Source organism: Eutrigla gurnardus (assembly GCF_963514095.1).
Source record: "Eutrigla gurnardus genome assembly, chromosome: 14".
Taxonomy (NCBI): Eukaryota; Metazoa; Chordata; class Actinopteri; order Perciformes; family Triglidae; genus Eutrigla; species Eutrigla gurnardus.
Genome location: NC_139937.1, coordinates 25,875,702 through 25,899,290, shown reverse-complemented (window position 1 = coordinate 25,899,290; position 23,589 = coordinate 25,875,702). Strand labels below are relative to the sequence as shown.

Here is a 23,589-nt window from a genome sequence, read left to right as displayed (position 1 = left end):
GGTCCAGGTCAGAACCGTCGCCCATCTGTGGTCGGCCACTCACGTAGACAACAGATGGACAGGCCTCCTACTAATGTGGTCCATTCTCTATGCATGCACTGAACCACTTCAGTCATCAGACACTGAAACAGAAGCACGAGAGTTGTGATGAGACGAGAACAAACTGGGAGGCTGAATAGACTAAAGAGAATAAGCTAAGCAAAGGTATAGGCACAAAAACGCAAAGGGAGAACAAACCAAACCAATAAAACTACAAAAGGATCAAGGGGTGAAACAATAATCTCGTGCAAACCAGCCAAGGCGGACCTCACGCGCCGTCTCTGCGGATCTTCTGTAATGGCCGCGCTCAGGAAGGCGAGCCTCTAACTCATTTTCCTCCTGCTCCCAGGACACGTTTTAGGGGTAAAATGGATTGAAAGTCGAGCATAAAAAAGCTTTTCTGAGACACAGAATTGCCTTAACACAATGTTCCTGGTCTGTGATGGTTGGGGGACACAGGGGAACGCCAACCTCTCTGCACCGACCTCACATGAAGACGGTGCTGATTTTAGTTGCGATCCCTGTGTGCAAATATGTGCAATGATTCAAATCGCATTAAGTGTCCTAAAGCCATTTTCCATGCCGGGACATTTGTCTGGAAGCTTCCATCCGAGCTACTCGGCCATGGCTGCATGCTTTTTTGATGTGTCTTATGTATTTGCATGGAGCTTCTTTACACACAGGCATATGTTCCATATTAAATATGTATGCAGCTTTTCTTGCACCTTCAGTGTCTACCTGCACGGTGGAGCGTCTCTATTTATTAGCCGTAAACAGCGCGGTGTCGCAGTAAGTCAGCCCCCCCAGGGTGTGAGTGGGTGTAAGGAGCGCAGCAGGAGCATTCCCAGCCCTCATATTAAGCATTTTTGAGAGCTGCGTGGAGGCAGTAGACATGCTCTGAATGTGGTTTTTGAACACCTTTTAAAACCAGAACCACATTGAGAGATGGTCTGAACCTCCGTCAGCCGGTCTCTCTCCAGCATCCCAGAGTCCTCTGCCACTTCTGAGGGGGTTAGAGGTGTTCTGATTGGTTTCTGAGGCCGCCGGTTTCACTGTGAGGCAGACGGACTAATCCGGGGCTCCGAAGCTTTCTCCAGCATCGACGGCAGGCTCCCGGTTCGCCGCTGTGTTCGCTGAAGGTGTTCTGAACTTGTGATTGAGTTGTTGCCAGCTCCACCAGGAGACGACGCTGTGCAGCCTGATAGAGCTCATGTGATTCCTGATCCGTTCACTGGATCGATAGCTGAGCATGCAAGCCTCTCTGTCACACGACAACACGGCCTTCAGCTCACAGCCTCTGAGTTTACAGCTAATGGCCGTCTTTCATTCGTCCATTTCTGCAGCTACAATAACATCTGATGTAAATCTCACTCCCCCTCCGGGTTTTTTTGTTTTTTTTAAATGATACAGCCATACACAAGTGATCAATAATTCCCTGTAGGCTTGAAAATGCTTCATATCGCACCCGTGATGCAATTTGTTGCGCTGTGCTAAAAATATATGCTGTCATGGTAATGGCAGCGCTGCTTGGGATCAATAACAGACCTGTTCAGATGGTTTTATTTGGAAATACAAAGATTGAAGTGAACGTTCCTCATACAGGATTTAAAACGTTTGCATGAGCTTAGTCCATGTGATGAGATCCGGTCTCTGGACTCGTTTTATTCTGCCGCTTTATAAGATGTGTTTACTTTGTTTATTTAAAGAAAATGACTCTCGGCTGATTTATTGTCATCAGATTCCTATTATTTGTTTTAGCTGTGACCTTTGGTGTGTCCGTCAAAAGGTAGATGAACTGTACTGAAGCCACGCCCTCTTCCATAGCTCACCAACCGTGCATGAAAACACGTTTATCAAATCCCCCCTGAATTCAAGAGGTATATTACTTGTAGTTTGAAATGTTTGCAGCTCTCAGACTTTGACCTTAATCTCCAGCAACACATTCAGAGAATGATCATGTTTCTATATTTGGATATCGGCAGCCGGATGTCACCGCATGCTGCTTTAAAATTCCTCTTCGTGGATCTATTGACGTGTTAATATAGTCATGATCCGCTCAAAAGCTTAGGCTCCCATTGTTTTTAATTGACTATGATATTTTGGGGGATTTAGTGCATGTGGGTGTAGGCGGGGAGATGCCTGCTCGGCTGTGCCCGAGTGTGGCGGAGGATAAGGAATTGGAGGGTTATTATTGTCTGAGCGTTGGAATTGGCTGGTTTCTGAGTTGGGATTCCATTAAATTTAAAAGAATGGTGGTGTCAAACAGTTGTGGCAAGGTGACTGATATCTCCCAGCTCCCTCAAAGGCAACAGAGAGGAATATATAATGTTCCTCAACCGGCATTCAGCAAAAAAAATGCACCTCGCATTTTAAATGGATTGTGTCTGAAAGTGATAACAAATTAAAGAAGTGATCCATCAAGAGGTCGTATCTGTGCATGCAGCGTCTTATTCAATTCAATTAGAATTTCCTGTTAGTTTCCATGCTTGCTAAGCGAAGGGAGAAGCTGTTTATCCGTTTTAGTCAGTTCTTCTTTCATGGTTCATGATTTATCTAACGGCAGTGAGGTATTGATGGTGGGTTATTGGTTATTTTCTACTTATTAATAACAATAAATTAGCTGTTTCTCATTAACTTTATCGTATAGGCCTGCATCACACTAACATGATTAAATAACAATTAGTATTCAGAATGCAAATTGCATCTTATCAACAGAAACGTAATAAATGAATTGGTTTCATTGCTATTTTGTGGGGAAAACGCACACAAAGAATTCACCATTCGGTATCCCAATGATTTTTTATTTTACTCCTGAGAAGTCACAAGTTCATTTAAGATGAAAGCAGTTTGTGAGATTGTTCATGTTTGAGTTCAAAGGCTTGTCTCTGTGTTTGAAGAGTTATACGGGAGGAAGAGGAAGGTGTTTGAAAGCTTCAACCCGTACAGGAAGGGATCAGGAGAATGAGAAAAACTCTCCGTCGGTGCCGCTCCTCAATTAGAACACGGGACGCGTTGCTGCTCCGACTTAAAGGTGAAAGCGTTGAAGGAGATTCTGTTATGATTAACGTTGGGCAGCAAAAAGTTATTCTGATGTCTCTTAAGAGGAAATTGGCTGTAGCAGCAAGACAACGTAAGAAAAACGATACTACGATGAAACGGTAAGAAAACAGAAGATATTAAATAAACACAAAATACTATGAATTAAATACAGGATAACTGGAAATAAAAGGCTCTGCATGGAAACCAGGAGACAGTGAATTAGTTGTGAATTAGTTGTGGGGCAATATATCGGAATATCGATAAGTTATCGATACACTGGCGCCAAATATCGGTATTAATAACAAATCACTACTTCATGACTCCTCTCGGCCTTTTGCCAGTTTATGGCTATATTATAATGATGGCACATGTAGACATGGCAGTGTGTTAAAGAGGGACTAAGCTAAGACTGCACTGAATAAACACGATTAATTCCTGGTTTGCCTTTTCACTGTATTTTTCTACTTCAGATACACAGATATCCTGATGCATATCGTAGATGATTTCTTGCAATATATCGTAAATCGCGTTATCGTGATATCATATCAAAAATATGGTGATATTATTGTGAGTAACTCTGTGATCCTCACCCCTACAGTTAATGGTTCAGGCCACTTTGAATGAAGTGCATTCAAAAGGTGAAAATCTGAGCTAGTTTTCAGGAAGTCGTATATTCGGGGACGTCGATGTCTAACATCCCGATCCTTACGAGGCCCGGGGGTTCCCCGAGCGGAACCGTGGGCAGCTCGCTCAAATTGGCAGTTTGTGGCAGACAAATTACTTCCCACTCCTCTGTCCTTCTTCACCACCCTGCCCCCCCACTGCTGCTTTATCTTCTGATCCCGGCTCTTCCAAATAATACTGTAAAGGCTCCGTAATGCTTTGGGTTTGCTTTGCCTGACCCCCCTCATCTTCCACACCATACCTGCAATTTCATTCCTGGCTTGTTTTCCAAGACGAGTGACGCGAGGACATGGTTCTGGTGAATTATTGGGTGTGACACATTTCTTTGGAAAGTTCCGGTTACTCCTCGAAGTTTAGAGATTACTCAGCTCCCCACTTCTTCAGATTCCATCTACTTTTCGTGGCGAGGTCCATTGATTGGGTCAACTCGCTGATCCGAGGAAAGTGAAAGGGTGGGGGGGTCGACTGGAGCCTGGAGAGCTCTATCGCAGACAAACTGAGCGCTCGAAGAGAGAGGAAGTGTTAATCCGGTGTTTCTGTAAATTTCTACAAGAAACTCACTTCTTTTGGTAGAGTTTTTGAACCCAGACTTGTCTCCGTTCTCCATTGTCATGTATCTCTGTCTTCATGACTCACCATCAGCTGGCTCCACTGGGGCCGTTTAGCCACGTTAATACTCCAGGTCTACACCCCCAACAATTCAAGACCCGGGTCCAGACACTTTAATAGGTTCCTTGTGGCGATATTCTCTCTCTCTCCCTCCCTCTTGCCATGAATCTTTCATGGTGCTGTGGAAGTCGTGGAACCACCGGTGGGAGCCGCTCAGGAGACGACTTGGCACCGGCCACATATCTCTGCTAATGATCCGTTTTCATAGCGAGCAGCGAGGACACCAGGGCGAGAGAGGCAGGGAGGAAGAGAGAGAGGGAAATGGATTAGTCTCATGTGCACATATTGTACAAACACCAGAGAGGACTAAAGACTAACACCCAATTCAATTCTGTTAGACGTTAATATGCTCTCAGAATGATGAAGGAGCCGGCTTGATAAAAACGCTCCAGGCATTCACGTCGCAGGAAGCCGATTCTCCGTGGAAACAGATCTGCAGTTCGATTCCAGGAGTTGTAACAGTGGTCTTTGAGTGAGCATGTCTGAGCGGACCGAGGCTCGATGGATCCATAATGTCAGGTTATAAGGAGCGGTTCAGATGCTTTCTAATCACAGGTCCGTTGTGATTTTGGCCGTCTGGTACTTTGGATATATCGTAGCTTTAGCAAAGAGTACGAGTTGAGAATAGTCCAACATACCACAACTCACGAAAACCGAGGGTCATAGGTCATTTCCACTTGGGAAGGTTTCCCCATCACCCTTTATATTTTGAAAAAGATCTTTTTTTTTTACTGATGGCTCATTTTCATTTTCTGTCCTGCTCTCCAGCTGCCAAATTCAGCAAATTCAATTAAATTAAATTGTGGAGAAGTTATTACCCTCACTTGAGTTGTTTGTGTTTTTGCCTTTGTTGAAAAGAGAAGGATAGAACTGGATGAAGGGAAATGCCTTTGATGGATCAATTCTGAGGTTGCGAGTGCGTGACTAATTAGCTGTTTCTGCTGTCGGCGTCTTCCTGGATATCGTCTCACGGTGAGGATGCTTTTCTCCGTCTCTGGATATGAAACACGGCCTTTAGTAGCTGACATGAAGAACCTGAAGACCTCTCTCCATTCCATCGTAGATGTGTTGGACGGTTTGTTTCCCGTCGGATTACTGCCTTGCCTATAGCGACAACTTCCGATGAAACTACGCTGTAGCTTAGTTCATTTGCTCCAAACAAGTTGATTTGAAATTTCTTTGAGACATTTCAAAAGTTGGCTTAAAATTCCCTTGACAATTGAAAAACGGGGAACTTTAACTGTTGATAGGTTTTTGTCGTCAGCACTAATGTGGTTTTATGTCTTTTCATTTTCATATATATGGAAGTATTTGTATAATCTTTAAATAGAAATTGCCCGTAGGTGTGAATGTGAGTCTTCGCCCAATGACAGCTGGGATCGGCTCCAGCCCCCCCGCTACCTTGAATACACGATAAAATGGATGGAAAAAAAATCTTTGGTTTGTGGAAAAACATGACCATGCTCACGTTGTGCACTGTTTTGTTTTTTAAAATAATGTTTTTCCTTGTTAATAAGAAGTTCATAAACGCGGCTAACTGTTACCAACGAGTAGCAGCGAGTATTTTGTCAACTTTTCCCAAACAGGCCTCTCAAGCTTAACGGTCTCTTGTCTCCGATGCATGTGGTCGTCTGATTTTGTGATTGATTCCAGACCTTCATTAATTCCACACACGATTAATCCGCCGCTCAGTGCTGCCCGGTCGTCCAGCTTTGGCTCCTGATTTGGGGGCCGCTTGTCATTGACCACAGTGTTATGCTGACTCAGGCTGAGGCGTCCTCGGCCCTTTAGAGTCTACCTACAAGGATCTGTCACTGCTCGCCATAAGTGTGGTTTTAATAGGAAGGACATGGCTGCGCTCCAGAACAGGTCTAATACTGGAAGTGGGAGGAAATGTGAGAGGCGAGGGGGGGGGATAGGATGAGCAAGTTAAGGTTGGAAGTTCAGGGGGAAAGCTGATTCTGTATCTTCAGTGCCAAAGGTCCCCTCGGTTCCTGGTGATGACACAGCACCTCGTTAACGCAGCAGTGTCTCGGGGGCTGCCATGCCAGGGTGCCGGCATGATTTATTATCCACGACCCACCCAAAAAGCCTCGTCAGATTAAAGGGATGCCTCCAAACATAACAACTGCATCACAAAGACACGCAGGGTGGGAAGGTGTCAAGTGTGCTTCGAGGCGTGCTTTATGGATATTTATAAGTATGACGGGATCCATGTTGTTTGAGCCGAGGAAAGAGGCTCCGTGGTCGGCTCGGTTCACGCCGTTTGGTCAGTGTTTCCAGAGGAGAGAATGTGAAGTAGAACACAATGAAGCTGTGGGTTATGAATAATCCAACATCTTCAGGGGAGATGACGACAACACAAGCGTCAGACTTTCCTCACATTTACCATCATCTTTACTTTACTGTTATTTGCCTGAGAGATTTAGCTTGTGGTTGGAAACAAAAAACAGCAAAGTGTGCATTCAAATTTCAGATATCAAACACATTATATAGTGATAACCCATAAATATGAATTAGCTCGTATTTAGGCCTATAGACAAATTAATAAATACATAGACAGTAGTCTATCTATCGATCTCCTGTGCTGCGTTTCAGCACCTGGGACAGCGCTCATACCGGGACCCTCGGCTCATCCAACCAGTCAGTCTAAAGGCGGGTCCACACCGGACCGAAAATCGGCGTCTTTGAGAGAGTCGGCGTCCGTGAGATGAGTCTCCTTGGTGTGGTAGCTCGAATCGGCCCACGTCGGCGTTCATTTCAGCCGATTCAAATGTGTAATCCGCCATTCGAGTCGGCCATATTAAGTAGCCCGACTTCATTTACCGACGCGAGTCGGGCAGTCGGTGCGGTGTGGACCCGCCTTAATAATGACTGAGATCATGTAAAATAAACTGAACCCAGACAGCATAACAGAAACACAAAAATGGAATACTAATTTGGGAGCCAATTACCATGGCGACAAGCATCAGGGTCAGTCTTAATGTGCACTGCTCTGTATTTTAGTCATGCCTTTTTTATTAATTCAGTACGATACAATGTTTTTTCTACCTTTTAGCCCGTTTGAGCATTTTCCCTGTCAAGCAAATTAATAAAAAAAATCTCTTTTCTAAATTTACAAAAGTTTTATTTTATTCGAGTTCCACAGTGAAATGTTCAAAAAGAAGACTTTGTGCTTCCAAGTGTGTTTATATAACCGGGTGCACAAAGTGAGGAGAGGAGCGTCCTCGACCTCAGCGGATGAAGGAGATCCACAAACGGCTAAAACCATAGCGACAAATAAAACATTATCCCCATGTTAGTATGTGGATTTTACAATAACTTTGAAGGCGTTTGAACAGCAGATACAAAAAGAGATTTGGAAAAGAAGGCTGGGAGTCTGACAACCTGCACTCTTTTAGTGGTGAAGACGGCAGGAAAGTGGAATAGTGATTGAAAGGAAAAAGCCCCAAACTGCTGTTTTTCTGCTGCTACAATGGCAGATCCTTTTTATTTAAACCATCACCAGATGTGATGAGTTTGAAGCCGTAGAACGATGAAGGTTAGTCGTCTCTAAACGGTCATTGAGTTTGTTTCAGACAAAAACAAACTTTCTAAAATGAGATTCTCTCATTGTTTACAGTAGAATTTAACCGCTGATACAAAAGAGATGGATCACTTCTACTACTACTTCTACTACTACTACTACTACTACTACTACTACTACTACTACTACAGCATGTGTTGCTTCTGCATACTGCATGCTGTCTCTCAACATGGTCGCTCCCAGTGGGAATCAAACTCCCAACCCTGGGATTTTATTTCCATTAAACTCCACAGAAGCTTTATTTTTAAGGCTGTAACGCACCAGAAACGCTCAGTTCTTCGGATGGTCCAACTTCTTGATTTCCACTTTTCAGCACTTTATTATCTTCTGTTGTGTGGTTTTGCATTGTGTGCATTTATCACACATATAGAAGTGTGCAGTAGGAGGGTTCTTTGAAGGAACCCACACAGCTAGGTGGCATCAGGAGGGACGAGGACTGCCTTCAGCAGAAGCTCGGCTCTAATTAGTTGTCCAGAATAAGCCACAGATTGTTCAGCCCACCAGTTAATCTCTGCAGGGCCAGCTCTCCTGGGCCTCGCAGGGGTCCTGAGTCCAAGCCCAGCTGGTGGTGCCATGTTTACAATGATCCAGTATCGTGATCTTCTGTGGTGTTGCAGCCCACTTCAGCCCACACTGCTGGATAATTAGCTGTAACCACCAGCGGGGTGTATGTTCAGAGCACCTACACAAATCCTTTTTTTTTGTTGTATTTCTGCAAACAGATATATATTGTCCTTGTGTGGAGCGGTAACCCGTTACCTGCACTTTTGACCGGCATCATGAAGCTGCAGCCTCAGAGAAAAGCATCCACGCAGGCGAGTTTTGACTTGAGTCCAAAGATCGGCATCCAGAGGAAGCCGAAGGAGAGGAAGCCGATGGAGGGGATGCCGAGCGTTTCTTCCCAGGGAATAGTTTATATGGAAGACCAAAGCGTGGAAACGCTGCCGACTCCAGTAAATCACCGGAGAAAGACCATATAGCTGCACTCTTTGAGAATAACCCAGGGAGGGAAAAACTGAGTGATTTCATTTTCTTTCACAGTTACTCGCCCGCCGTTGGTTAGATTATAAGAATATTAGCGGCCATAAACCTTCAGAAGCCTTATCACTTCATCTCCAGATCCAGAGCTCTCCCTCTGGCAACATCTCATTACCCTGTCTCTTCCTCTGTGGAAGTACTTCTGATTTAAAGATGGCTCATTATCTCATACTGTATCTGTACATATAGCTATGTAGATGGATGGATGATGGATGGAACCCCTGTAGACCAGCTTGGTGTCCATGATTGGGGTTTCTAGCTTGTTGTGGTCTAGCTTGTTGAGCCTTTTTAGAGAGTAGAGTGATTATTTATATTCCTACAGGATTTAAAAAGAGCAATGTGGTGTTTTTTTCTTTAGCGAGGAAAAGAAAAGTTTGGAGAAGGAAATCCTGCTGAGTTTATGGATTTCCGAGGCTCTCCCTGTGTTTGTGTTGCATGTAATCACTCACTTGTGTCACAATCTGGTTTGATGTTGTGTGACCGTCCTTGATCACTTGATAAGCAGTGCACGACCTCTGACCTCCAGTTCTGCTATCGGCATGTTTTCCCCCTCCGCTCCTGATTCATTTGAATCACCGGCTCTGGGTTTGTTATTGATCTCCTCTGAGCAACAACCAGCCAATTAGTTGAGCTAAAGGCGGCCGGCGTCCCGTCGGATCCCGTTCGTGTCTGCGTCCCGTGCCCTTGGACATGAATCATTCATCCATTCGCTCTCTTGGAAAGCGGCTTCGGGGGCGGATGCATCTATCGATTAGCGCTCTGTGTGTTGTGTGCTACGATGACGGACCGTTCCACCAGCAGTCCTGCGGCTGCGTGACCCCGGCCCTCCCACACTTTGACTCCTGGCGGCGTGCAGCAGCAGGGCTGTGAAAACACAACGCCAGATATCTGGAACGCAGCATCTTCAGTGTGGAGCAGCAGGAAGACAAACAACCTGACGGAGTGTGATTTTCATTTTGGCATCGATGCACGATCGCCTCTCAACTCCCCCGCCGCTCAGCTTTAGTTGGTTTGTTCTGGAAGCCACACAAACCTCTAGTTCGCTGCGTACTTCGGTGTTTGGGTCGCGGTTCAGTACGTTTTTAGTACAACAGGGAAAACGAAGCCAATGCAGAGCATTTGTTTTGTTCATCCGTGCTGAAAATTGGCAATACGTTTATTTGTATCGCACTATTCAAACACAAGGCAATTTAAAGTGCTTTACAGAGGCAGAGAAATGCATTGGCAAAGACGTTAAAAGTTAATAGAAGTACATGATTATAATAGAATAAAACAGTAAAAGTGTGATTTAAGCACAATAAAAGTAGAAATACATGCACCGTTACACGCCTACTAGTACACAAGTATACTTTTGTTACATTTCCTACATTTGTTTATGTCAAGATGTCAGGCCAGTTCAATGGAGTCTGACGTTCTGAGTGCTACTGTTGTATTATGGAGACAGATTGACCTGTGACCTGCCTTCCTGCAGCCAAGTGGATGAAGTCACGATCTAAATAGCGCTCCACCTGCATGACTCGAAAAAAGAAAATGACTTCTTTAATGCCAAACTGCTTGATTGAGCCCCACACCTCCAAACTTAAAGTGTGATTATTTTGTGGAAGCTGTTCCGTCGTTTATTGATTTCAAACAGTCGGCAGCGAGAACGCACGCCACGGTATGCGGGTGTCGACTTCAGCAGAAACAGAACAAATAATGAGTAGATTCATCTATATAATGATACGCTGTTTATCCATGTCCGGGTCGCTTTAATTTGATTAACTACACCATTACACACCATTGTTATATCCTGCTGGGAGGTATTGACAAAAGAGGCGACATAATCATCCATAATACCAGCCTGCTGATTATGCATTCATAGCATGGCCCTGTATGATGATGAAACAGGTATTAAAAACTTCTTGAATTGTTTTTCAGTTTAACTTTGTGATCCCTGCTTGTCGAGTGTGGAAATCTCTGTCAGGATATCCGTTGTGACGCGTTGTGTAACAATCCGGGGCTGCAACCGAAGATTATTGTCATTAGTGATAATCAGCTGCTTATTGTTTCTGATAAATCATCTGCAAAACGTCATGAAACATCGAAGAAAGACGGTGTTAATTCCTCGGTGCCGGCTGCATTATTAAGTCCTTTCCTTCTGCAGCTTTTTAGAGTCGTGTCATCGCTGATTAACGATGCCGTTTTACATTTTCCTTGCCTTCAGTCATACAGTCGGAGCGTACCATCTGCCTTGTTTGTTGCTTTCCCAACATTTATTTGATGACGGTCGTAAAGTCCCGTTTCCCCCCGCAGACTCCATAATGCCGTTTGATCATATATATATATATATATATATATTTGCTTATTGAGTAAAAAGTATTAAAAGATGGAGTAAGTTTCAAATACAACTTCTGGGGGCAACGATCAGACCGGCATCGGGTGTTTGGGTTCCTCCGACGCCCCCTGAAGACAACCATCACCTTTCGTGAACACATGTCCACCAGATTCATCGGTGCTGTTCCCTTAAATCACGGCGTGTGCTTGTTTTTCACATCTGCGCTGTATACATCGTTGGTATTTCATTTGAGCATTTGTTTCAAACTCCTCCTTTGTCAGATTTAATCCTCTAGATTAAAGCAAAACAAACAGGGAAGATGACCCGAATGGCTCGTTTTTTCCTGATCTATGAATGTTTGTCAGTGCGTGAAGCTTTTAATGTTCTCTAGCCCAAATGCCAAATCACCAAATTATACTGGCGCAGTAGCTTTCAAGTAGTTTTATGGCATAAAACTCACCTAAAATCAAATCTCAGCTCCCCCGAAGCGTACTGCTGTTGGTTCCCCTGAACCTGAAGGACGTTTAAAAATGTATTTGTGTTTTTTTATGGGCGCCGTGGTTGTTCGCTGTGAGGATTGCTGTGGATCCGTATTCTTTGAGGTGTCTATAATGAGCTTTTTAGGGCGGGATGATTTTCAGCTGGAGGCCTCGTCGGCTAATCGGATTCATGTCGTCTATTTCCCGCAGGCTTAGAGGAGCCCACCTCTGGAGAGGCTGCTGTTGTATTGATAATATCGTGTTACTGTGAATATCCAGAGAAAAAATCAAATCCTGCACTATCTGTCCATCAGATCGGAGGGAGGGTCGCCCCCCCCCCACCTCTCCCCACGTCTGTTTGATCGCTCCGAGGACGATTGAATTCCACGTCTGGTTGATGAAAGCACTCGAGTCGAGTACACTTGCAGATGGAATTATTTTTCAATTTATTCCGAAGCCTTTTTTGTTCATATGCGCATGAATCACGACATCTCTTTGATGATGTCGCAAAGAAAAGATTCATTTCTTTAAAGAAAAATAATCCCACTGCTCGGCTGGCAAAGTGAACGATAGCAGCTGTTTTCTGAAGAAACTCGGCTTCCACGACGACCGCTCTGTTGACGTCAAAACTAGAGTATCAAGAACATCGCATCTACATTCACTTCCACAAGGGGGCGCTGTGAGAAATACAGATATTTATATAAACAGCAAAATAGACTCAACATATACACGCCTTATTATTGAGGTGTGACATTCAGTCACCAAACACTTTGATCCAGACTTTGATGTATTTTCAAGAAGCGATGACCTTCATGGTCCCTAGAGGTTAAACCTGATGGATCTGGTGGTCCTCCAGCCCCACCATGAGGCGTCCCTGGGTGGGGGTTCAGATTGTCATAACCCCCTCAGGATGAAATGTAATCAAAACATTTAATGGAGCGCCTTCGTCATCATCAAATGTTAGCATGCTAACACAGTAGCATCTCTGTAGTGTTTGCAGCATGTTGGTTTTCTGACTTGTGAAATCTGTCTGATGAAGATCAGATTGTTTTTAATCATCGGTACGTTGTGCAGATTCTTGTCTTGACTTTAGTTTTCTCTGATCCGGAACCTGTTTGCACTCGACACTCTTCTTTTTCGGATGCTGGTGAATTTATTTGATGAAGATAAACCAACTTTCCCTTTCAAGCTCAGTGTAACTTCTGTCGCTGCAGGCGGGGACGCATCACTCAACTTTTGCTGAAATGACTTTTTGTCTTCCTCTCTCGCCCCTCCCTCTCTTGCTTCCTCTGTTTTACTGCATCAAAGATTAGACAGCCTCCTTCTCCACATCATATCACAGCCGGATCACTTTTTACTTTTTCCATCAGGGACGAGTGCGGAGCATCAATTTCAGATAGACTTTCTTCTGGAAGATGCGTTCTTATCCATTAAACTTGCTTCTCATCTCCTGACATTATTCAATCTTTAATTTCGGAGGAGCAGCAGCTGTGGGGGAAATGTCAGTCTTATTGTTTAGCGGTGCGGTTTATGTCTGCTTAATTGCGTGGTTGTCCTTAAGCCCTTTTGATCAACAAGCTATCATTCTCTCTGCCTTTCAGCCCAGCGATTTAATTACGTCTGGGTTGGACGTGTGCTGCTTCGCTATCAGCCCGCTGACCGGCTCGCCTGCCCTCTTGTTTGTGTTGCAGATGATGAAGTTTGCCTGGGACAACTACAAGCTGTACGCCTGGGGCAAGAACGAGCTGCGGCCTTTGACCAGAAACGGGCAAATCGGCAACATGTTTGGTGAGTGTCAGCGTCCGGCTCGAGGGCCGGAAAGTTCATTTACCTCGCCTCCCCCGACCCTGCTGCCCTTTTTCCTGGAAAGGTTTTAAACTGGGCCAAGACAGACTGAAACAAAAAGGGAGATATTTTAATGATGTTAGGTGTATAACGTAGAATGGTAAGTTATTATTTCTCTGCCATACTCTATTCTACCAGCCTTAAACTTGGGATGCGTTTTTGTATTATAAAAGCAGAATTCTAATGAGTGAATTAAAAATCAACCATCAATAGCTTTCCTCACGCTCGACAAGCTCACAACATTCGCTTTGCATTTTTTGGTTCTGGACAATAACTAGAAAGAAGCTATTTCAGTTTAGTTTCGGTCTGTGAGGCAGATTGAAATTGACATTAAAAACCCGGCTTCCCTCGAGTGGAGCGGAAGCACATTGGTTTCCCTGAAACTGGGCGCAAATTCAGCAATTTGAAGGATATTTAAAGAACAATAGTTATATTCTGCACTAAGCAAACACTGGTAACGGAAATCACAAGGCCATTAAAAGCCAACAGTGCAGGCTGCATTTAAACCGACTGAATTCTTTTTAAAGGAAAGTGAAGTGACTAGATCCTATATGTTTGATGTGTGGAACATGTTTTATAATAAGTATGAATATAATCTGTAGCTGTAAGTATTTTATTGAAGGTCATTGTGCTGTTTATTCTTTTAGAAAGTTTCATCAGTCAATATAACAAAAAGTTTAGCAGCAGTTAAAAGGGGGCAACAGCTACAATCTGTAGATGTTATTACATTTTGGGGGATCCTTCTCAAAACAAACTATAATGACTTGAGTAAATCTTCTGTTCTATATCTGTTTTGAGCTGTCAGTCAAGTCAAGAGATCTTTATTGTTTGCAGTGCAGCCAGCAGCAAAAAACAGAAAAACGCACAATAGTGACACAAACAATGACATGAAGCTAGTAATTAAAAGAGATGGAATACACAACAACATCATGGATCAATCCAACAGACAAAGTGCAACAGGGCCACGCTGGATAAAGACAAAGAGTTACAGTGCTATCAGTTGTTAAGAAGGCCAACGGCCACTGGAACCCAGGTTCTTTTATCTCTGTCAGTCCTTCTTGGTCCTCCTCTAAAGGAAGCATGTCTCATTGGTTTGCGTTTGTTTGGCCTTTCACGTCTTCCCGACCTTCCACTGAGCACGGGGAAACCTCCCGACCTGCCAGGGAGTCTCGGTCTCCGGCAGCATGATTGGAGCCAGATCCGGAGCGGTCCTCTGGTCCTCCAGATCCGGAGCGGTCCTCGGGTCCTCGGGTCCTCCAGATCCGGAGCGGTCCTCGGGTCCTCCAGATCCGGAGCGGTCCTCGGGTCCTCCAGATCCGGAGGGGTCCTCGGGTCCTCCAGATCCGGAGGGGTCCGAGCAGATATCAGTGGGTGTGCTGCTGCTCAGCCAGAGAGAAATCCCCCGGCGAAGCCTTCAATAAAGGCGGATCAGCTCTTAATAAGAGTTCCATACCTGAGGTCTCCCTCCGTCACATATGAAGGGACTCTGATTATTAAGGCCATGATGTAAGCTCACTTTGCTGCTCTCGTTCCCCCCGAGGTTGCCGAGTTCATAGTTATGAGGAATCCCTTTGAAGCTCTGTCCTTAAATCATGTGAGAGGTGATATATTTCAAATCCAGATTTATTATTTTCTGATGAAATCTACCAAAAAGATAGTACACACCCTGAAGAGATGTTTTACATATTTCTGAAGTGAGCTGCATTCTGCAAGAACGCAAAGTACATTTTATGGTAAAAAAGAAGGATTGAGATGAAATAATGAATCCATTTGTTAAGAAGACCCTGAGAGTCGGTAGATGCAGAGAATAAGGTGATTTAAAACATGCCGATAAACGTGAGAGGGCTTTCGTTAAAGTGAAGCCCATCGAAGGAAAAAGCAAATATCACATCTTTCCACTTCAGCTGCACAAAATGTTTCTGTTTTTTAAAAATCCACCTCACAGCCTTGATTTGATTGATGGCAATTCACAACTCAGTGTTCCCACAGTTCCAGTTTTAATTTCAGAAGGATCCACAGAACACCAAACATCGCCTGCATTCGTCAGAAAGACAAATCATTTGAGAACAAATGAATTAAGTGCCTGAAATACAACCACCTGCTGGTGTTTATTATGTTGACATTTTGTTAATTTAAGTTAATTTTTCAGTCGGATTGGGCTGATCTTCTGTCTACGTTGTTAAATGGCTTTTTAACACTCTGTGAAGAACAAACATCTATTTCTGTCATACGAGTACGTCATCAAGGTACTTCCACTCAAACGTATGATGGTACACTTTATTAGGAGGGACTTACAGACAAGGACATAGAAACCAATGAACTGTTAAAACTACAACTTGAGTGATGAAATGAAAGCTGCTTTAGGGCAGAAGACCCCGATCAGACTCCCAGATATCAGCTTATTAAACTGATGGAAAGCCCATCAGCAAACAATAGCTGCATATTACTCCGAGATCCTGTACAAATGGAGCATAGTATCCCAGTATCGGCACCCGTTGGTGTTGTACATCAGCCTGGATCACGCTTCCATTGTGTCCTCGCAGTAATCCTATTGGCTTTGTGATGCAGAGTGGTTTCAGGGGAAACTGATTTTTCTGAAAAGGCGAATTCTTCTCGGGGTCGACCGATGCCGATGATTACTAATGTGGGAGACCGGAAAGGAAGCGTCCAAATTTAGTTTAACTTAGTTAAACAGAGAGTGTCTTTATTTCCAAACGCTGACATCTCATTTTAAAGTGAGACTTTTGAGAGAAAGGTTTCATCGTAATGGAAGATGCGATCCTCCACTTCTGATGGTTAATTGCCGTCTTTGTTCGTTTGTTCAGATCCGGCCGATAATTCAGACGTTAAAAACACAATAAGCTGTTTTTTCTGAGACATTTTGTGAAGACTTCAGGGTCGATCCTGTAAGCAAACACATTTCCATCCCGTGCGTCATTCATTCTTGTTTGTCACGCAGTGTATTATGGGCGAGTGGAGGGGAGAGAGAAAGGGCAGCGTGCTAGCAAGTAAATGTCACATTGTGAAGGCCGGTAGCGGTAAGCCAGGTATGAAATTGGATGCTGTGTTCTTTAATTTAATCCCCGGAGTAAACAGAAGCGCGGCGAGATTGGAATCTGCTGTTAGCGTCAGAAGCTTCAGGAGTCGCCATGACATCCTCCGCTCTGCACTCAAAGGAGGCGCAACACGAAGGCGAGGCGAGGAGGCGCTTCCCTTTACTATAAGCTTCCTCTCACCCTCATTATTCTACTGTAATCCCTCTCTCCTTTGCTTTTGTCATGACCCTCCAGGCTGAAAGCAGCTCTTTGTTCTTTCCTTTAACAAAGTTGGTTGTGATAGTTTTCTCTCTCATTTCCCTTTTGTCTTTTTCAAATACAATATGTCTTTTAGAGCTTATTAAAAGTTTCTTTTATCTCAGGGCCATTAGAAAGCGAAAGCCGGGCTATTTACAGTACTTTCAACAATTCTACCGCCTCCTAGGTTTTTTTTCAGAGTCAAATTCATGGAAAAGTTAAATTATGTGCATGCATGGGTTTTTTGTTTTTTACTCCCTCAAGAAAAGAAACCCTTACTTTTTGATTAGTAAGCATTATAATAGCTGATTTTTTAAAATACTGCACTAGTAAAAGTGAAATATATATCACAGAGGAATAATTCAGCTGCCGATTGGTTAAATATCAAACATCATCATCTGGCAGTCTCACCACGTTCCCAGATGATTAGATTACGATGCGTCGTCATGGTTACCATGTCATACTAGGCGAAATGTCCTGCAGCATGAGATCAAGGTCAGATTCAACATGTGTTGCATCTACTTATGTAATCTATGTATTCTCAGTGATGCACGACGTGAAAGAGGGTGAATGCTTCATCGTGGAGAGGAAAATTCTCATTTTAATTATGAATGAATTATCAGAAGCATTAAAGTGCTGCATAAACGTGGGGATTTGGTTTCCCCACGTAGGTTGTGATGATGTCATGACAATCGCCAAAACTGTCCAATCAACGCGCTACCTGTCAGCGTATAACTTCACGTTTACTCCTCTCGTACGTGTGAACATCAGCGACAGCCGTTACCGTAGTAACCGGCTTCATATCACCGCTGTACTTTTGTCTTTTACCGTAGTTTTTGCTTCGGTTTCATCTTATCTGTGTGTTTTTTTATTCCTTCCTATTTGGCTTTGTTTCTTGTTTTGTTGTTCGTCTCCTGAAACGTTTCCTGTCGGGGAGATCAAGCGAGTCGAGTCAGACGGGCGTGGAACAGGAAGAGGAAAGTCTGATAGCTGAGCAAAGAGAAGAGGTGAAGATATTTAGGCTTCAGGGCTGTAGGGGAAGACTGACTCCCATGTGTCTACAAACACGTTTGAAAGAGTGTGAAAAGTGATGCAAAGTCATTTTTTTGGGGACACTTGTTAACTGTTCCAAGACTTGCAAGCAAAGCCTTCAGTGCAGTGAATTATTTTCCCTGTTTGGCTCCCAGAGCTCTCCTGCCCTACTTTCATGGCGGGGAGCGTTAACTAAAAGTGTCACTAGTGATGGTTCTATATCTCCAGCTCGTCAGAGCATGACAGCCTTGAGTTTAAATGATGATGTTAAACACAGGCCTGGAGGTAATATATAGTAATGGTAATATATAGCAGGTACTGATCCGTATCCCATCAACAGAAGCTAAATGTGGATGTTGTTCTGTTTCGTTGTCCCGGCTGGTGAGTTTCTTTAAATGAAGCTTTAGCTTTCCTTCAACTGAACCAGGCGGTAGCTTCACAAGTTTACGCCACTTGTTTGTGTGTTTCTTCTAGAAGCTTTCACCGCCGTGTGACTGGAAACAAATCAGCTCGGACAGAGTGTTTGTGTTATTAATCTTTCATCACAGGGCTGCTTTCTGCCATCTGAAAAGAAAAGAGAATGTTGGACCGTCCCTTTGTTCCCAGTCTGAAAGCAGAGAATGGGTTCCTGAAGTCGACTCCCATCAGACGTCCTTCAGTGTCGGGAACAGAGGCTCCTGCAGGTTTTTACCCTGTAAAACCAAACCGTGTTGTTTTGTCACCGTTTGGGTTTTTCTACCAAAGAGATTCAGAACATTTTGCAGGTGCTGGCAGTCAGATTGTGTTCCTTCCCCTCTGTTTCCGGTCTATGTGCTACGCTACGCTAAGCGCCCCCCCTACCTTTCTGAGCGTGACAACGTGAGGTCGTGTTGCTTTCTAATTTCAGCCTGCAGTCATACGTGGATTCCCAGCCTGAGCTCTACCTCGGCAGTGTCGGTCCGTCACATGCTTGGTAGGGTTGTAATCATTAAGAAAAGAATCAGAACTCAGTGTCATCTCTACCATTTCAGATACAGTTAGAGCTCCCGGCCATTTCACACCAATTATGCCCTTCCTCAGACTTCCTTTTCTTCCCCGCTTTTGACGCGACTTACTCATTTTCCATTGGTATTAGAGCTCTCGTGTACCATATCACTTCCTCCCCTCGCCGTGAAGCGAGAGAGCCAGCCAGTCCCGGAGCCTAAACGGAGGATTAAAGAGCTGTTCATGCCTCTGTGAGCGACGTCATTACCCTCGTGCCTGCATATGTGGGTCAGGAACTGAAGAACACGGCACATTAAATGCCAAGCTGAAAACCACCGTCCGACAGATGCTTGGGACAAAAAAAAGAAACAGACAGAGCATTGCATTAGTGTCACAGCTGCCCCTCCCTCACTCCAGAGATTTTTCATCAACAATAGATGTCCTATGGCTGTTAAGGGGATTGGCCACATGCTGCTAACTCACAATTGCTCTCCAGCAACAAGAGAGTAAAGACCTCTTTCTACGCATGGACAAATCGTTTCCTCGTTGTTTTTTTATGCCGTCTTCTTTGGATTAAATTTTTTCCCATTTTGTTCCATCCCCCGGCTTTGCCTTCGTTTTCTTCCTTCCCCTCCGCGTCCCGAGAGGTGCAATTAAAGAGCATAAGGTCAGCGTTTTTTTGCTGAGAGGTGTCCTGGAATGCAGAATGAGCTACGTCTAGCGACACAAGCTGAAGCCATCACGTGCCAGGAAACCATTCAAACCCCGCAGTGTTCATTAGAAAATCCCCACGGCTCTTCAGATGCTGTAAAGCTCTGACATGATGGAGACGAGGCGAGGAGGGGCGGGTTCGAAAACTTGATTTAGCTCCGATCGATGGCCCAAACAACGAAGCCGAGGATTGATCTATTAGTCGTCGTCTGGCTGGAGGTGCGAGGGAAAGGCGAAATCAAATGTTTAATAGAGGAATCGGGGGTCCTCAGAGCCAACGTTCACTGTCATACATAAGTATTTATTATTATCATCTCCTAGAGAAAACAAAGCAGTCATGTTATTCTGTAGATATCTGCTGAGACGGCACATTTTCAAAGAATCCGGTGCAAAGAATGGACTCACACGTGTTCATACATGTGCATTTTCCTGTCAAGGTCCTCTCTTTGTCTGCAGACTCCCGCTCTGCATGTTGTCAAAGGAATATTTTTATTAAAAGAATTCAACTGGCAACACCACCAATCTTCTCTGCCCACATACCAGGCAGAGCAGACAGGTTTCCCCCTCCTTTGCAATTACCTCCCAACGGGGCTCCTGCCCTCTGAAGGTTGGACAGAAGAGGGGAGTGGCATCCTCCCCTGTCATTAGGGTTGAACGAAGGGCTACGCAAATGGCACCTATCACACACACACACACACACACACACACACACACACACACACACACACTGAAGGGTTGTCACCATCCACCCACTTTCCATTTCTACATCCATTTCTATATCCCATGGGCTCCGTCATGGCACGGCAGAAATCATCCGTCTCCATAGCGACCAGAGCCAAGTGGCAAATCAGGATGTGGTCCCTCCCACCTCTCTGGAAGACCCCTCCATTCACAATCGCCCCATTTGTTCTGGAACCAATAAGGCCTCGACCTGGAACTGCCGGCAGGACGTTCAGCGTTTCATCGTAATTGTGAAAAAACATCCTTTGTCACTGTGCTGGTATACGGTAGCAGCGGAGGACGTAAATGATTTATACCATCGTATCATTAAGATATATGAGGATGTGCATGGTGGAGCGTGACCTATTTTCTTTTTTACATACATACATAAATATTACATTGTGTGATTATGTCTGAGGGAGTTGTTATAAACCAATAGAACAGTTATTGCAGTTAACCTCCAGCATCCGACGATGCGTTATTCTAGATCCCACAGAAACAAACACATTGTCCTGTTTATTTGAAGTCAGTTTGCTGTCTGTAAGCCGCTGTGACCCACATCACGTTCTGCTTCCAATGTGGAGGCTAACTATCAGCTGCTTGTGAACATTAGCACCGATTTCCAATAATGGTTGATCTTCCCATGCTGAGTCATTGGCCACACACCAAGTGTTGCCTTTATCCCACTTTACAGAAGGGAAGGGGGCGATCCAGCTGCCGGGGTGGAAACATCAGTTCTGTTCTACTGCTCCCTTTAGATTGGATGCAAAGACGTAGAAATAACATTATGAATAAGGATTTGGAAGCATGACAACGTTCTCCTCCTCTTACTACGACGTCTTCTCTGCCGTGAGGCTTTTTCCTCGCCGATCATGTGGTTGGATGTACGGATCGTTCTTCCGTCTCGGACCTATCAACAGGATTTGCTTCCTCATCCATTCCTCGGCTCGATTCATGACCTGGTGGGGGAGGAAAAAATCAATTTGAACGTCAGAACCCAGGATGACAGGATATGAGAGTGACGCCATATTTCATCGTCATTGCCACCAAATTCCTGCTCGTCTGGGATTAGAACAAGTTCCCCTCAGTGGGCATGTGTGTGGGATTAATGCCAGAATGATGAAAGACTGCTGGAAAAAATGGATGATGAAGTTGGGGATTATGAGTGATTGTACTCTTTTCTGCCTCTGTAATGATTCGATCGCTGGCTGATTAATATAAAGAGGGGGAGTAAAGCCTTCCCATGTTGTTTTGACGGTTCAGATCCCGTGTTTACGTAATGCAGCGATCCCTGACCGGTCTGCAGTGACGCGTTACCGGAGTCACTGCGACCATGACGTCTCTAAAGCCTGAGACGGCCGCTGTGCACTAATCAGTGTTTGGCGCTTTTAATCACAACCGTTTCCTGCCAATCCCTTAATCTCGCGGCCGTACGAGGGAGCAGATTTAGCTTCATTCACTTATTTTGGGGACTGTTAATATGCAGTACTTTTAGTTTATTTTTAGCTTTGCCTCGTTGAAGGCTCCACTCTCGGGCTGTGATTTGCAATAACTCATGTTCGAAGTGCTCACGCGTTTTTTCATCCATCGTCTTTGAAACGGTCCACTGTGACTCATCAGATTTCTGCTCAATAACAATTAAGCCCCGCTGTCTGCCTGGTGTAAAGGAACATTTACACTCATTTATCATTCATCTGTGACACTTATGGTATCTTTTATGTTCCTTGAAACCAGACAGTTGTGTTTACATTTCTGAATAGCGTCCGTCTGGATTCCTGCAGCTCTCAGACTCGCCATCGTCTCGCTCCTTCACACGCTGGCGAACCCCACGAGGCAGGAATCTCTTTGTCCCGCGGCGAGCGTCGCACCTCCAACCGGCTCCGAGACTTGAGGAGAAAGGCTTCACATCAGCACAGGTTGACTTCCGCAGCCTGTGGAGTCTCTCAAGCTTCGTGCTCACAGAAAATACTTCTCTCCCGTCTCGGCGCTCGGTATCTGTAACAGAACGCTGCCAGGTGAGGTTGGGGCCCTCAGTGGGGGGCGGGTGGGGAGGGGGGCGGGGTCTGAAGGAATAAGTCAAATTGTAAATTCCTTCTGTCGGCGTTCCCCGCCGCGAGGGTTGGAAGAACTTTCACACCTAGCTCTACAGTCTAGGCCACGCTTCAGAGTGCTGTGGCGGGGGATGGGGGATGGGGGAGTTGTGAAAGCCTCTGGCATCCTGGAAACAGAAGAGGGTGACACTGAAGTAAACAGGCAGCAGCGGAACAGGAATTGGTATTGAGTAATGTGGACAATGTTCCGCTGAGGAAACATTGTTGGAAAGTTTGCTTTCACGCCGCAATTTCCAGGTGAGCGTGCTTCAGTGCAACTTGGTAGAGACGAGTGGTTCTCTAACGGTGTACGGATGGGTTCCAAAAGTCTTTTGTTTTTATTTGAATTAAAAGCATCCTTTTTAATAAGCCTGTGAAGTTATTTGAACCAAAGGTACCAGAAGCTCCAGTTATTTCTTTACTGGCCGTTAGAAACCTGTTGGAGTCGTATATTATCCTCCAGACCAGCCGTTTAAACACAAGATGTACGAAAGAGGGCATGCATTTAAACATACATGTAGATGTACACACACACACACACACACACACACACACACACACACATGCACACACACACACACACACATGCACACACACACACACAGACACACACACACACACATACACACACATACACACACACACACACACACACACATACACACACACACACACACACACACACACACATACACACACACACACACACACACACACACACACACACACACACACACACACACACACACATACACACACACACACACACACACATACACACACATACACACACATACACACACACACACACACACACATACACACATGTTTCCATTACTTTAGCAGACATTATATTGACTTACATTCATTTCCTGGTGGTGAATCCTAACCATAAGAACTTTCTTCACCCTGAAATGTAATGATTTGCTTTATGTAGAGTAACACACACACACACACACTCTCCAGGTGCTTCCTCTCCCTGTGATTGCCTGCAGCGCGGCACTAAGCGATGCGGAGCGGCTGCTCTGTTTGGATGGCCGGTTTAATTCCTCCAGCAGACAGGTGCTCTTTGTCAACAGGTTATTGC

At 44.7% G+C, this 23,589-nt stretch overlaps 1 protein-coding gene across 2 annotated transcripts in view; it reads left to right on the top strand.

Annotated features, from left to right (window-relative positions):
* Window positions 1-23,589, top strand: part of LOC311024414 (mannosyl-oligosaccharide 1,2-alpha-mannosidase IA) — a 152,351-nt gene that overhangs the window by 53,882 nt on the left and 74,880 nt on the right. For both annotated transcript variants that reach the window (XM_084026812.1, XM_084026811.1), the window contains exon 2: window positions 13,540-13,636. In XM_084026812.1, coding sequence (XP_083882938.1) covers window positions 13,540-13,636 — 97 coding nt within the window. The remainder of the gene's footprint in view (window positions 1-13,539; window positions 13,637-23,589) is intronic.